This window comes from Rhipicephalus microplus, chromosome X (genome assembly GCF_043290135.1).
Source record: "Rhipicephalus microplus isolate Deutch F79 chromosome X, USDA_Rmic, whole genome shotgun sequence".
Taxonomy (NCBI): domain Eukaryota; kingdom Metazoa; phylum Arthropoda; class Arachnida; order Ixodida; family Ixodidae; genus Rhipicephalus; species Rhipicephalus microplus.
Window position 1 is genome coordinate 60,920,323 of NC_134710.1, and position 13,740 is coordinate 60,934,062.

Below are 13,740 nucleotides of genomic sequence, written 5' to 3' on the forward strand. Positions count from 1 at the left end.
TAGTGATGTAATATAATCATTATTGGTACTAGAATCCTGAGCGATTTCTGCTAATTGCATTCAGAAATGCAGGCAATGGCAGTTGTGAGGCTTATTAAGGCAGCTCTTCATCTGCCTCATATGTTCTCTTTCTTTCCTCGAAGAGGCTTAAAGCGCACAGCACAGACAAAGCTACCTTATTTATGCCCAACGTTTCCTTGAAAAAAAAAAAAAGCTTGTCACTAGACGGTTGCTTTTGCTAATGTTATAAACGTTCGTTACTGCCAGCGAGGGACGACTGCGCATGCTTAGAATAACAACTATCTGAACTGCTTCGTAAATACTGGCGTTTAGTGCCTCGTGAGACAGGTTTGCAGCTGATTTCGCCGCTTAAGCAATTAGTACATCTTTTTGTGACCGTAGCGCCAGAACGAATCCTCAAGACTTGCTAATTAACATAGGTTAACAGTTCTTCGTTTATTGCGGAAACTACGCATGCATAATAAAGTTTTGCGCCCACCCACCCATGACATATTGCTGGCCGGGCGTCGTTGGAAAGCACATACAATTAATCCGTTGTGAACATAAGACAACTGCAAGCGAATGAGTCCTTTTTATGTACACTTCACCTCATCAATATGTCCGAGAGACGTTTTTATTGTCGCGGGCAAGTTCTCCTCTGTTAAAAAATATTCCAACAATGTAAGCTGTGCTTAGGCGCTAGCCATAGCTCAAGGGACAGGAGTATTTATAACATGTGTGGCCTGTAAGCAAGCTATCATCATAGTAAACAGGTATGTGTCACAGAAATTGCATTAATTCCAAAACTCACCATTGTTAGACTCAAAATGAAGAAGGCAACTTTTAACCCACCAAATAAATGGCTTCGAAGTATCCTCGTGAAGTATGCGCTCGTCAAACTTGCTCAAGACAAGGTTAGAATTTTGTTGGGCGCATAATTACAGATCGTGGGGAAAGGTGTCGATCAAGGAAAGCGAGGACGTCGGCCAGCGACAGTTCGGAATGGTTTGCTTCAAGACCGTGATTGCTAATCGATCAGTGGGAAATTCGATAGTGACTCTCGGCCGCAAATAAAGGTGCTGTGGTAATATGGTCATGCGTAGCTATATAGCCATCACCATGGCTGCTCGTACGTGGTCGCGACTCTGCTATCAGTGGTTTGCAAGATTTACAAGGCAAGAGAGAGAGAGCGATAAAATAAAAAGAGAAAAATGCGGGCAGGTTAACCGAAAATTTCCTTAATGCAGGGTTCGCTACCCTGCATTAAGGGAAAGGGGAAGAAAGATGGGAAAGAAATCGAAAAGCAAAATAGGCGCGCGAAAAAAAAAAGAAAGAGCGGGGGTGCCATAGCCTATTCAATATAGGCTACTCTACCACGCAAAAAGCTCAATAAGGCCTTCACTGACTTTCTGTGCGAAGGCAGATCATGTCGGCTTTCGAGCACTGACTGTTCTGGCAAGGGTATGTCGTCAAGGCGGGCTAACGCAGCAGCTAGCGGCTGTCTTTGCACGCTGTAACGAGGGAAGTGACAGAGATCGTGCCCCCTCGTTTCATATCGCTGCCGCAATGGTCGCAAGCAGCACTGCCTTCCGTGTATTTACAAGTCAATGTCGTTCATCGGAGTATGAACCTGAGTCTGGCATTTCGGAACGTCTTCTATTGCTTCGTCCATGTATACATAAAGCGTCTTCCTTTGGTGGCGTATAATATTACTCATGTGCAGCGTGTTGTACACTGCATGTTCAGCTGAACTCAGCGCCGTTGATTCCCCCCTCGGTTGACTTTCTCGCCCTTGACGGTCTTCATGACTGTTTCACATTCAATTCCGAGATCAAAAAAAAAAAAACGTCAAACGGTAGTTTGCCTGTTCAGAACGCAGTGTTAGCTCTTATCGTTCTGTAGTGAATGGTTAACTTTTTCACTGCGTAATGGGCATGTGTGGCTGTAAATTATATAACCAGCTTACTTCGTCTCATGATCCGTCTGTACCAGACTCCCTGTCACTGATGTTCGTTTCCGTTCAGTGTGAACTAATGTGGAACTCCTCATGAGACAGAAGCTAAAAGAAATACGATAGCTTGAAGTTATCAGTGATCATACTGCAAACGCCGTTGCAACCAACGATTCCAAAAGGCTGGGGCTTGCCCTAGTAAGGGCAACAACGCCTTGACGACGTCGAGATCCTAATCGGATTCTACTACTTGGTTTCTTACTCCAACTGTGGCAGCCATTGGTCCCATAGTTATAACAAACTTTTGTATTAGTAGAATTTATACTATAGATTTTTATTTATACTATTATACATCTATTTGTACTATAAATACATGCAGGTCAGTATTCTGAAACATTCCGCCCGGAAAGAAATGTTTCAGAACACCCACAATTGTTACCCGGAAGCACCATGCGGGAACGTATATATGTTTGCCTCATCTATATGGAGATCGTGCTGTAATTCCAGAAGCTTGAGAAGCGGTGCATGTATAATAGCACTGTTTTTTGCTTGCAGTGAAGACGGCCGTCTCAGCAAGCGATGTGTGTCACGCGAAGTGGAGAAACATGTAATGAAATTCAATATTAGCACCTGCTGAGGCTCACCTCAAGCAGGACAGCATCACTGGCCAGCGAGATCTGCTAAACACGATTAGTGAGTTCCCTAGTCAACGCCAGGTACGGCAAACAGCCTCCTGAGCAAATGGCGCCTGTACACTATGCATGAAAATGTGTGGGCTGTTGATCTGCTAATTCTTGCTTTACTGCAAGGTCACTGCGTTTGTTTTCTTGTACATTATTACTGCATTTGACATTGTTTTACTAAGGACAGACTCGTTTTAATTGGGCCGTGTTTTCGTGAAGGATGGTAAAAGCATCCGTACTTGCGCGCAGCCTTCATGTTTGTCCCATTTTATATGCAGACCATCTGGGAGATGGACCGATACCTAAAGGACGAGCCCCGGGGCGCCACGTCCAAGCGCTGCTCTGGCCGCGAGCTGCCTTCGTCCACAGATGAAGCGGCGCGTCTGTGGGAGGAGTGCAGCAGCCCCTCTGACGGCAAGTTGCTCCTCGCTGACTCTGGCATCGGCAGCAGCGACCTGGGCGACTCGAGCGAGGCCGAGGGGGACCGCCTCTCGGACGACCTGGACTTCGGCGCTGGCGCTATGGACAATGCGAGCGAGAGCTCAGCCTCGAGTGCGCTCTCCTGGGAAAGCGACGGCTCGGCCAAGGCCCAGCCGCCATTCAGCCTGGTGCAGCGTGCCGCCCTCACGCCGCCCTCTTCTCCCGAGGCCGTCAGACCCCGTGCGGGTCGCAGTGGACGCCACGCCGCTGAGCCGAGTGGCAACACAGCCGCCGCGCCTCTGCTCGCCGCCGCCAAGCAGGCACACTTCCACCACGCGGCTCGCGGAGGCCGCCGCTTCGACGTGGACTCGAGCAAGCGCCGCATCCACCGCTGCCAGTTCAACGGCTGTAAGAAGGTCTACACCAAGTCGTCACATCTCAAGGCGCACCAGCGGACACACACGGGTGAGTCGTTTGTCAACGACGTTGACAAAAACGCGCTCCGAATAGTGCCAGCAAGCCTGCTTACGTTTTCTACCCCCAATCTACAAGTGAACGTAAGTGCCCACGCCGCATAATAGCTGAGCTTTGATGATTGTTTCGATAGCACGTATTTCAATCTGGCCGACCTTCTGGTCGTGTGATGTATTCCGTCAACAGGTATTTGGCTGTTATCGATTTAATATGGAGCTCTGTGGAGTACGCACTTAATAATGCCGTTACCCTATTAGTAATTAAATTTCTCTAGCTGTATTTCTGAGCGATTGAAGCATTCGTGCTTTAGTATTGTCAGAAAAATATCCTTGCTCTATAATGTGCAGATGACTTCTCAAGCTGCCCTATTATTTGCTGACGTTCTGGAGCGCGCAGTAATTTTCTAATCTTCCATCTGAGCTCACGTCGAATTCGTCGACCCTCATTGCAATGTTTATTATATTGGGCGACCGAAACCATCCCGTGAATTTCCTTGTCGAGGCACCCCGAACAACGTGAATAATTTTGCCTGGTTGTCCCTTGTTCATTTCATTTTTTTTTCCGAAATGAGATTTCCGCTTCGTCCAGACTGCATTGAATACTAGGAGCTCTTGCAGGAGGACCATGAGAATGAACGAACGAAACGAAAAGTAAAAGAGAACGCGCAGGCTGCCTTGAAGGGGGTTCTGAACAAAGAGACTAGAACTAGAAAAAGAAAGATAATAATTGTTCTCAAACGACTCGAAGGCGCAGAGGGGTTAAGAGAGCGCGAAAAACAGTCGACGCGGGCGCGCGTCTTTGAAGGGGAGTTCCTCGCGAGGAGTATTTCCGGAGAATTAAAAGAAAGGACGTGACGCGTCACTGGAAAAAAAAGGGGGGGAGGAAGGCTGCTGGCGAGTAGAAGACGGGCGGCAAATTGTCTTCGAGGATCTTTGGGCACGCACCGAGCAATTAAGGAGCTGCACTGGGCGACGGACTGCGCGGGGCACGCGCGCGCTCGCTGCTGACGGCCAAGAATTTGCCTCTTCGAGGGCTGCCCCATTTCTGGCCGCTGGGGACGCCAAGATGGGCGCTAATTTTCTGCCGCCTTGGTTCATGGGCCGCCGCTCCAATTAGAAATCTACGCTGCCAGTCAATCGGAGCCGTGCGGCGACGATGAGGCCATTGTGCCCAGCAGCGCCTTGTTTGGCCGATGGGCCTTTTTAATTAGCAGCCCGCACGTCGCTGCTCTTTCTGGCGCACTGCTCGGAGCCGTCTTTTAGTGCAAGCCGATAGCATTGTCAACACGAAATCAGGCGCATCCAGCTCGGATGGCCCTCCACTTTCCCATTGGCGAGCGTGCAAGGTCTGCTTGGCAATTCTCCTCGCGAGTTTGTTATCTCTCGCTTTTCTTTGCCCATGGGCAAGCACCGAGCCACGACGGTCCATTCTTCTTTCCAAGGCTGACCGGCACTTCCTGGTTTAATTGCATTAACCAGCGAACACATTCTTCGGAGCCTGCCTGGTTTAGGTGGTTAGCGTATACACTCAAGCGCGTCGCGTTTTGTGTGAGCCGCTTCGCAGGCGTGGCATTCCCGAGACTCTTGCCGTCGTGCATTTCCGGCAGTAACGTATGCGAAGTGACGCTCATAGGCTCGTATATATACTACCTCGGCATATGCAAACTATAGCTAAGGAAAGCTTCTCGAGTAAATTATGGTGATTAGACTAAGGGAAGCGCTGGGGACGCTGAGGGAAGTGCTGTACTTTTCGAAGCTGCATGCATGGCTATAGGTATTTGCAGACCAGATGATAAAGACAAAAATGCAAAGTATAGATTGTATATAATGATTCTGTACGTTAATCAAGAAGCCAGGTGTTGAACATAAATAACTGGAAAGTAATTCTCTTGACAGTTATGTAATCTAGACGATGCGCAGAGATTTGTAGACTGTGAGATTTTAAAAGCAACCACAGGAACATTCATGCGTGACAGAGACGAAAAAGGCACAGAGAAGGCTGCAGCAGGGTTGGGAGGGTTAGGTCCTTATGAGTGTAGTTCACACAAGTTTTGCTCCATCGTAAATGGACGCTCATCCCCGGCCAAAGGAGCAGCCTTTCAAAATCTATCCTAAAGGACAACCACCTCGAGAAATGACTGATCTCCATACAGCTTGATCAAACAAGTTCGCAATGGCCGTCAGCTATCCGCGATACATTACTTTCAGACGCTTAATCCAACAACCGACTGCTTTTTTTTTTATTTTGTCTGCGACATTTTGTTGTCGTCAACCACAGTCACGTGCGCTAAACTTCCGCACGTTGCAGAAGCTTTCTTTCTTCATGGTCGTGGTTGTTCCTATATATAGACCCATTACGGTGAACTTGTTGTGTTGTTGAGTATTAAATGGAGCTCATTAAGCTTCCAGAGGAAATTGCGATGCTTCTTTTGGAAACGGCAGTGAGGAAGAAGCCCCACGAAACGCGCTGTGTGATTCTAGAGCGAATCGAAATGGAAATCGATTGTTGCTGAGATCAATCCACCGATGCGATAGAAGTGAAATGGCCCGCTTTTTCTTCTCTGCAAACAAGAAGTGTTTTGGTCACACCTTTGTAATATACCTGATTGGACAATATGATCATTTTTTTGTTCAGTGTAAACAAAGAGCAGCTGCCCTAGCATATCTTTTTTTTTCTAGGGTTTGTGTAAAATTTTAATCTATATATACGTACTGTGGAAATGTTTATGCTACGTAAAATGTACTGTTGTGCTGCGCGACGCATACTACTGTTATATCTGGGGATCTTTCAAGCTTTGTCGATGATATGAAAGTATAAAACGAAAAAAAAAACACATCGGCAAATTGAACGAGGGGGAAGTGAGAGATAGGCCACATAAAATTACGCTTCCATCCATTTATACATACGTATAGTTGCCGTGCAGTACACCCGTTGCTTGCGTTTCAGTACGAAAGCGAGGAATTGCGGTATAGGTAAAGTATGATTTTCGACGAATTAGGTCTCAACAGGTTCGCTGAACGAGTTTGTATTTAAGCGAGCAGCGCGAAAAAAATGCTTAATACGACGCAATAGAGTGAAGAGGGACGCATGGAGCTTTGTGTCCATCTGCCCAGCTCGCCTAGAGCTCTAACTGGCTGCGGTACAGAAGCAGTAATTTTTGCTTGCGTGACCGGGCACCTCCAATGAGTCCGTTCGTGTGCTTGGAGGAAAATAAATTTGAAGGTCTTTATAGAACTCGGTCGTTGTAGGAGGCCGATCGACAGGTAGAAAAGGTGATCGGGGGCTGTTCATGTGTACGCTTTGCAATTGGTTAGCCGTCTAAGCTAATATCTCTGGCATCAGCACTGACTGCCACTTTTTTCTTATTTTCTTTCCTTCAGTTGCAAGAACGTGTTCTCTTTTTTCCCTTTCTTTCTGTGCATACGTGACAGTAGAGTCTATCTGCACATCAACTCTCGGTCACGTGACCTTAGCAGGAACGTCACGCATGACATCTATGGTGCATGGAGTGGCGCGTCGTGGTGGACAATGATTGTACCAGTGGAGATGCCAAGTGGACCTGCGCTTGTTACCGGCCCCAAGTGACAGGGGTAAAACTCTGACCACTTGCGCAACGCCAAGCAGCACCTTGCCTTTCATTTCAATTGCGCAGTGGTGGTATGACGTCATACGAGTCGTTGATCTGATTGATATGTGGGGTTTAACGTCCCAAAACCACCATATGATTATGAGAGACGCCGTAGTGGAGAGCTCCGGATATTTCGACCACCATGGTGTTCTTTAACGTGCACCCAAATTTGGGCACGCGGGCCTACAGCATTTTCGCCTCCATCGAAAATGCCACACGAGATGTTTCTGCTCTGATGACATGATCCTGAGCGGCTGGCAGCGCAAAATTTTGCTTTGCTGGAAGTCGCAGGTCGATATTTCCAGAGCAACACTTTTCAAACACAACGTCGCGAAGTTTTTGTTGTTGCTGTTTTTACGTGGCTTACAGCCACAGCAAAGAGAAAGATGACGAACAGTCGGCGTCAGAACTTTTGAGATCACTAGGTTGAGAAAACCTTGAATTCCCACCAATATATGCATGTCCGCATCCGGTCGAACTGCACAGTGCCTATTTTTGGCGCGTTTTGGAACGCGTTGGGAATCTAAATTCAAGGCTCCCTTTAAAAAAAAAACGGAAATATTCATTTTTGTCTCGCGGTCCTGAATTTTTTTACGCTGAGTGATCATTGTTACCTGTGCTGGGTGTCCCGACGCCTGTGTGCATACGCGCATATTAGTCCCATACTCTTGACCTCGGATAATTTTCTTGCCCAAATCCACGACCATGTGTCGCTTCCTTGCTTCGCGTGGGCAATCTTAGAGGAGCCAACCGTGCGTGCGCTGCGCCTCACGGTGAAGCCTCCCCCGTGTGAGGCGCTCTCTGAAACCCGTGCTCTATTTCGTTGCAGGCGAGAAGCCGTACAAGTGTTCGTGGGAAGGCTGCGAGTGGCGCTTTGCCCGCTCGGATGAGCTGACGCGGCACTACCGGAAGCACACGGGCTCCAAGCCGTTCAAGTGCAACCATTGCGACCGGTGCTTCTCGCGTTCGGACCACCTGGCCCTGCACATGAAGCGCCACCAGTGAAGGAGTGGCGCCAGCAGCGAGCACGACCCGGGCCCGCCGCACGCCTCCTCGCCGGAACACCCCCTCCCCTGCTCCCCCCCCCCCCCCAATTGTCAGCCGCCCTATGTCTCGTCATCTCTGATCAGCATGGCACGAGCGTGTCCTTCGAATCATTTTGACCGCGCGGTAATCGAGCCACTCTGAGGACTAAACGCTAAAAAAATAAAAAAAAATAAAAAATTATCTGCGCGCGAACAGTTGGAGTTGCTCCTGCGATTCCATTCTTGATAACCTCTCCCTTAGGCTCGTGTTGCGAATGTGCGGCGTTATTCCGGCCAAGTTGCGGTGCACGAAGCGTACGCGTTACGACACGCTTCCGGTTCAATATGCAAGTCATCTACAAAGTTAAGCGAGAGAAAAACAAACAAAAAAAGTTACAGCGATCTTTCAGATAAGACGGCCTCACATGCGCTTGCCCTCCCCTCGCAGCAGCAGCTGCCTGTTGAAACCTTAATGAGCATTTGTGCACAGTGGTTCGGGCGTTTCGCGAATGCTTAGTTAACGTCTTTTTCAAGCTGTACTCTTCAAACAGGCATTTTTTTTCTTATATATGAGAGCTTCAGTTTTAATTCTTACGACATTTTGCATAAAATACTAAAAACGACGTGCTGCTGCGAATACTATTTTTCCGGTGAACACAGGAGGGACTAGGAAAGGTCGGGGTCATTTGCATTTCTCTGTTTCTGCAGTACCACTCATCGTTTATTTATTTCCTCATCGAGTTCTAACACTAACGAAGCGCGCTCTCGATCCACGCCACAGACGACTTCGGTCCGTGTCGCTTTCTTTTGTTTTTTTCGGTCAATCGGAGGTACAGCGTGCGCCCCACCGCGTCATACGACGTCCCACCTCGGAGCGCCTGGAAGGCTTCCGGAGCCCTTGTCAGCGCGCGCGTCTCATCTCCTCTGGAGTGTGCAGGCTTTCTTACTCAAAAACGAGAGCAACTAAAGAGCGTGGGTTCTCTATCACTCGATTCCTACCCAAAAAAATAAATAAATATATACATATATACGCACGGTTTCGAAGCAGTGGTGCTGTCGTATTGCCAAAACGCAACGCGTATTCCTTGCCGCATCTGACGGCTACACCAAAGACTAGCGCCACGCTCGCTTGTCCTCCGAGCTTTCCTCGGGCGGGCGGCGGACTCTGCCAGGATCTTGTAGTAAAGGAACGGGGAGCGCGACGGCCAGAGGTGATCGGGGAGGTTGCTTTCGTTCTGGAGAGAGTGCGCGGGGAATGCAGGAGCTTCGCGCGGGATTGGAGTGTGTCCTCCCTCCCCCTTCTTTTCCCGAACCCCTACCGCCCACTTGGAATAAAAAGGACATTGCCACGGCGCTCAGTGACTGCGCGTGGACGAACATTGCCGGACAATGCCGGACACGTTCGAGGAGTCGGCGGCCCCCACGATTCCCCGGCGCCGGCGATGCGGATGCGTGTGGACATTGCTGCTTCGCGTTTCTGAAAGACTTTGACTCGAACCGTCTCGCTTGTGGATGTGCGTGTGCATGCATTACATAGTGGTGTTCGTTCCCCTCGCTAAACTCTTCCCAGCCCCCTTTACCTCCTCTCACATAAATACAAACACATACGAACATGCATTCTATATCCCCCCCATTTCATATGAGTATTTGTTGTTTGTTACTGTATGAAGTAATCTTGCCTTCTGAAGCGCCGTTACATTTCGCTCCAGTTACTGTCAGACTGGTTACTACTACATTTGACTGTCTTTCTCTTCTTCTTCTGTTATTGCTTACGTTATGCTGTCCAGTAAATGAATCGTGTGAGCAAATCATGGTGCATCCACAAACGATTTTTTTTTTCAACGGAAAGATGTCACTTAAGACCAAACTAAATGAAAAAAAAGAACAAAAAAAGTACGAGTCTACGCGGAGGCCGTGTGAAGCTTCCAGTGGTTTTCAATGAACTTCTTTTTTACATTTCGTTTGTTCAAGGGCGCTAACACTGCCTGCCGAAGTGTGATGGCTTGCGAAGCCGTTCGTGCCAGCCGAAGCGCCTCTCGTTCGGCATCGCGCTGCAGCTAGTGCAGCCGGTGAGGACGCAACGATCGGCAGCCAAGCCACGTTACTGTGTACATTTTCTGTGTCTCATTATCGCCTTGTTTCTATTCTATACGTGTTCACGTGCGCATGCGTGTATGATGTTCACAGCTTACTAAGGTTTCTTTCTAATGTTTTTTTTCTTTTTTTAACACTTAATGAATTTGACGGCTCTGAAAAGCGAGCCGTTTCCCACCGCAGATGCGATCGAGCACTGTGTCGCATATCGAGCGGTTGAAAATACCGTGTATATGAGAAACTTACTTTTTTGATTACTTGTTTTTTTTTCTCTCTCTTTTCTCTCGTGTTTTTGAGTATCACATATATTTTGAATATCGTCCCTTTCCGCCTGTCAGCACCGTCCCTTCCCAGTTTTATGTGACCTGCATATCCAGTTTCTTGAGTCGTCTTGTTGTTGAAATGCAGTTTTTATGTCGCGTACGTTGTGCATGAAACAGAGCTTGTATATGTAGAGACTATTGCTTTCGCGATTGTTAATCTGTGTTTTTTTGTCTTCTGTATACTTTGATAAATCGGTACTGCCCGTAAGTGCAAAATGTCTATGAAAGTAACGAAATCAATATTCAGGAAATTTGACCGTTGTGTATAGAACGGTAACGCGTGTTCTTTAGAAGACGTCAATTTTCCTGGTTTTCTGAAAAGTGCAAACTATTTCGCCAGTACCTCGCGTATTTCTCTTTTTTTCTTTCAAGAATCACTAGTTTTGACCGGGATTAGGCAAAATGCCTCTAGAAAAATTACTTTCGGGATAAATTTTGCATATAAGTGCGCATCATAGGTAATCAGTTCATGATCGAGAGATAACAGGAGGTGACATATTGAATGACTTGTCTATTTGAACAAGCACGAAGCATACTACTTCTATATAAGCGTGACTGGGCCAGCGAGTCGAACGGCCCGCGGCTTACAGCTCTATATGACCAAAACCAAATGGCATTATAATGAAAACGTTTTTCGTGCTAGTCTTTCGATTCATTGAAAGGAAAAGAAAAAGAACTGTGCATCATTCATAACCCAAATACGACAAGACTGACATGCAGACTATTAACCGCAGTGCACCGCCGCATAATCATACTGCTCTAGTCCCGTCACAAAATATGCTTTTTTGTGTGTGTACAGAGAGAAAGATATATATATGTAAATTCGTCCAGCTGTATTTGGAACCAAAAAAGCTGCAGAAAAACCGACAAAAAAACTATAAAAAAGGCTGTTTTGCTTCTGCCCAAATCCTACTTAAACCGATCTTACACCGCTATTTCCTAAAGCTGCCTCAGCGCAGGGTATTTGTGGGTCGCGAGTTCAAAGCTCGAAATGGACCGGCTTTCGTGAAAAAGCCTTACATGAGAGAGGAGGAAGAGCGATTTGAGAGAGGTTTCATTCACCCCACCCATCCCGTTGCATACTTCAAAAAGTGCCATGTTTTGAGAGTCGCGTGTTGGATACAAAGAGTGTGAAGCAGTGTTTCCTGCGTGTAATGGTCATGTTGTTTTTTTTTTTGTACGTTTTACGACGCAATTCCAACTATCATTTTGCTTGTTTACCATTTTAAAGAGTGTTCTCTGTTCCTCTCGAGTACATTGCGCGTGCATTGTGTCACTAGCGGCTGCTGTTTGTTTATCGCGTGTCATTGATACATTGCCATTGTTTTCTCCGCATCGTCGCTTTCGAGCTGCTTCAACTCACCAGTGATTGTGCGTGCGCGGTTGTGTCTACGCCAACACTGCTGTGTGGACGAAGGAAGACGAGGAGAGAGCAAAGGGCGTTCGTTGGCCTGCACGGCGCAAGCAAAACATCTGGGATGTGGTAGATTTTTCGCGGACCAAACTCTTTGCCAGGTTAAGGATAAAAAAGAAAAAAAAATGAGGACGGGCACGGGGCAACAGAACCTTGCAGGCAGTCCTAGGACGCTTAGAGCATTTATATAATCCAAACGAGGTGAGACTGGACGCTTAGAAAGCTTTTTATAAAAGAGAAATAAACTCACGACATCGCAGCTGTGTCTCTGTGTGTTTCTTCTTCTGGCCCTAACAACTTTAGTTGGTTGCTCTCGCATGGCTGAAACGTTATTTATTTGAGAAAAGCTGCCACAGAGAGACGCCACTTCCGGTTGACTGCAGTCATCGTTCGGCGTTATTACGCTCGAAAGGGCTTGGCTGGAACCTGCCAGATGAGTTATCAAGCATATATGAAACAGGTGGTGTGTAGCTGAGCAGATGCATCACATAGGTGTATCAAGCTAATAAACTACAGGTAAGTCCATTGTTAATTCGAAACTGGGGCTTCGCCGTCATGGCAATAGACCGCACAAACGTGTCCACAGGCACCGTGTCCCTGTTGTACATCAGTGACGCTTTTCATTGGTGGCAATACAATATGTCCCTGCATTGCTTAATTGTTAGTTGCTAGTTGCACTGACAACCAAAGCCATCTCGTGAAGGCTTCTGCCTATTTTGTTGTTCAATTCAAATAGTGGTTCAAAGCTGGTTGGTCGTCACTGAAACGCCACTGTGCACCTTAAGTGTTGTCAAGCCATCCACAAAGTGACTATTTGGGTTGTCTTCAATATTGTCGCGGCGTGAAGACATAGGTCGTATTTGAAGAAGCTGAGAAAGCAGCAGCGGGTTGGTCATTTTACTTACCGCGCGCCAGAGAGTTCCTCGTCTTTCTCGTTGCTTTCTGCATAAAAGTGTGCAGATGAGCGTATGCACTGTCGCCTTCGTCTTTCTCGCAGGACGCACGTGACAATATACATTTTAATCAGAGATGAAATATAGTGAAAAGCGAACAAAATGCTCTGCTGCACTTTAGGGTTTAATAGCTCCATTACTAGAAGATATTACGGAAGTATTGGTAAATTTCATTTTCTTCCGAGATTCAAGCTATCGCGTCTTATAGGTGATGACGATTGATTGGTATGTGGGATTTAATGTCCCAAAACCATTCTATGATTATGAGAAACGCCGTAGTGGAGGGCTCCGGAAATTTCGACCACCTGGGGTTCTTTAACGTGCACCCAAATCTGAGCACACGGGCCTACAACATTTCCGCCTCTATCGGAAATGCAGCCGCCGCAGCCGGGATTCGAACCCGCGACTTGCGAGTCAGCAGCCGTGTACCTTAGCCACTAGACCACCGCGGCGGGGCGTCTTTTAAGTGAAGTGACTCGATTCGCCCATGATCACTGTCTCCGCCAAAGTGTTCCAAGGTCTCCTAATGAAGAAACAGGAACGCCGCAATGCCTGTTGTACATTGAGCAATGCATCTGAATTACCGGATCTCATCAAATTTGAACTTACAGTGGCACTTCTTATATTTTGTTTATCACATCAAGTATCAAATTCTGACCTACCAACTAAAGCGGCATGCGCTTTGAGCCAGACTAAGATCTTCAAGTTCTCATTAAACTCGGCATCATTTATTTCTTATCATCCCTTATTGGGGACTCTACTAAAATTTGTGTTC

General features: G+C 47.2%; 1 protein-coding gene across 3 annotated transcripts in view; it reads left to right on the plus strand.

The window, feature by feature from the left end:
• LOC119176095 (Krueppel-like factor 6) overlaps positions 1–12,271 on the plus strand; it is a 357,912-nt gene extending 345,641 nt beyond the window's left edge. For all 3 annotated transcript variants that reach the window (XM_075876904.1, XM_037427225.2, XM_075876905.1), the window contains 2 exons: positions 2,913–3,519; positions 7,986–12,271. In XM_075876904.1, coding sequence (XP_075733019.1) covers positions 2,913–3,519; positions 7,986–8,161 — 783 coding nt within the window. In that variant the 3' untranslated portion in view covers positions 8,162–12,271. The remainder of the gene's footprint in view (positions 1–2,912; positions 3,520–7,985) is intronic.
• Positions 12,272–13,740: the final 1,469 nt, after the last annotated feature.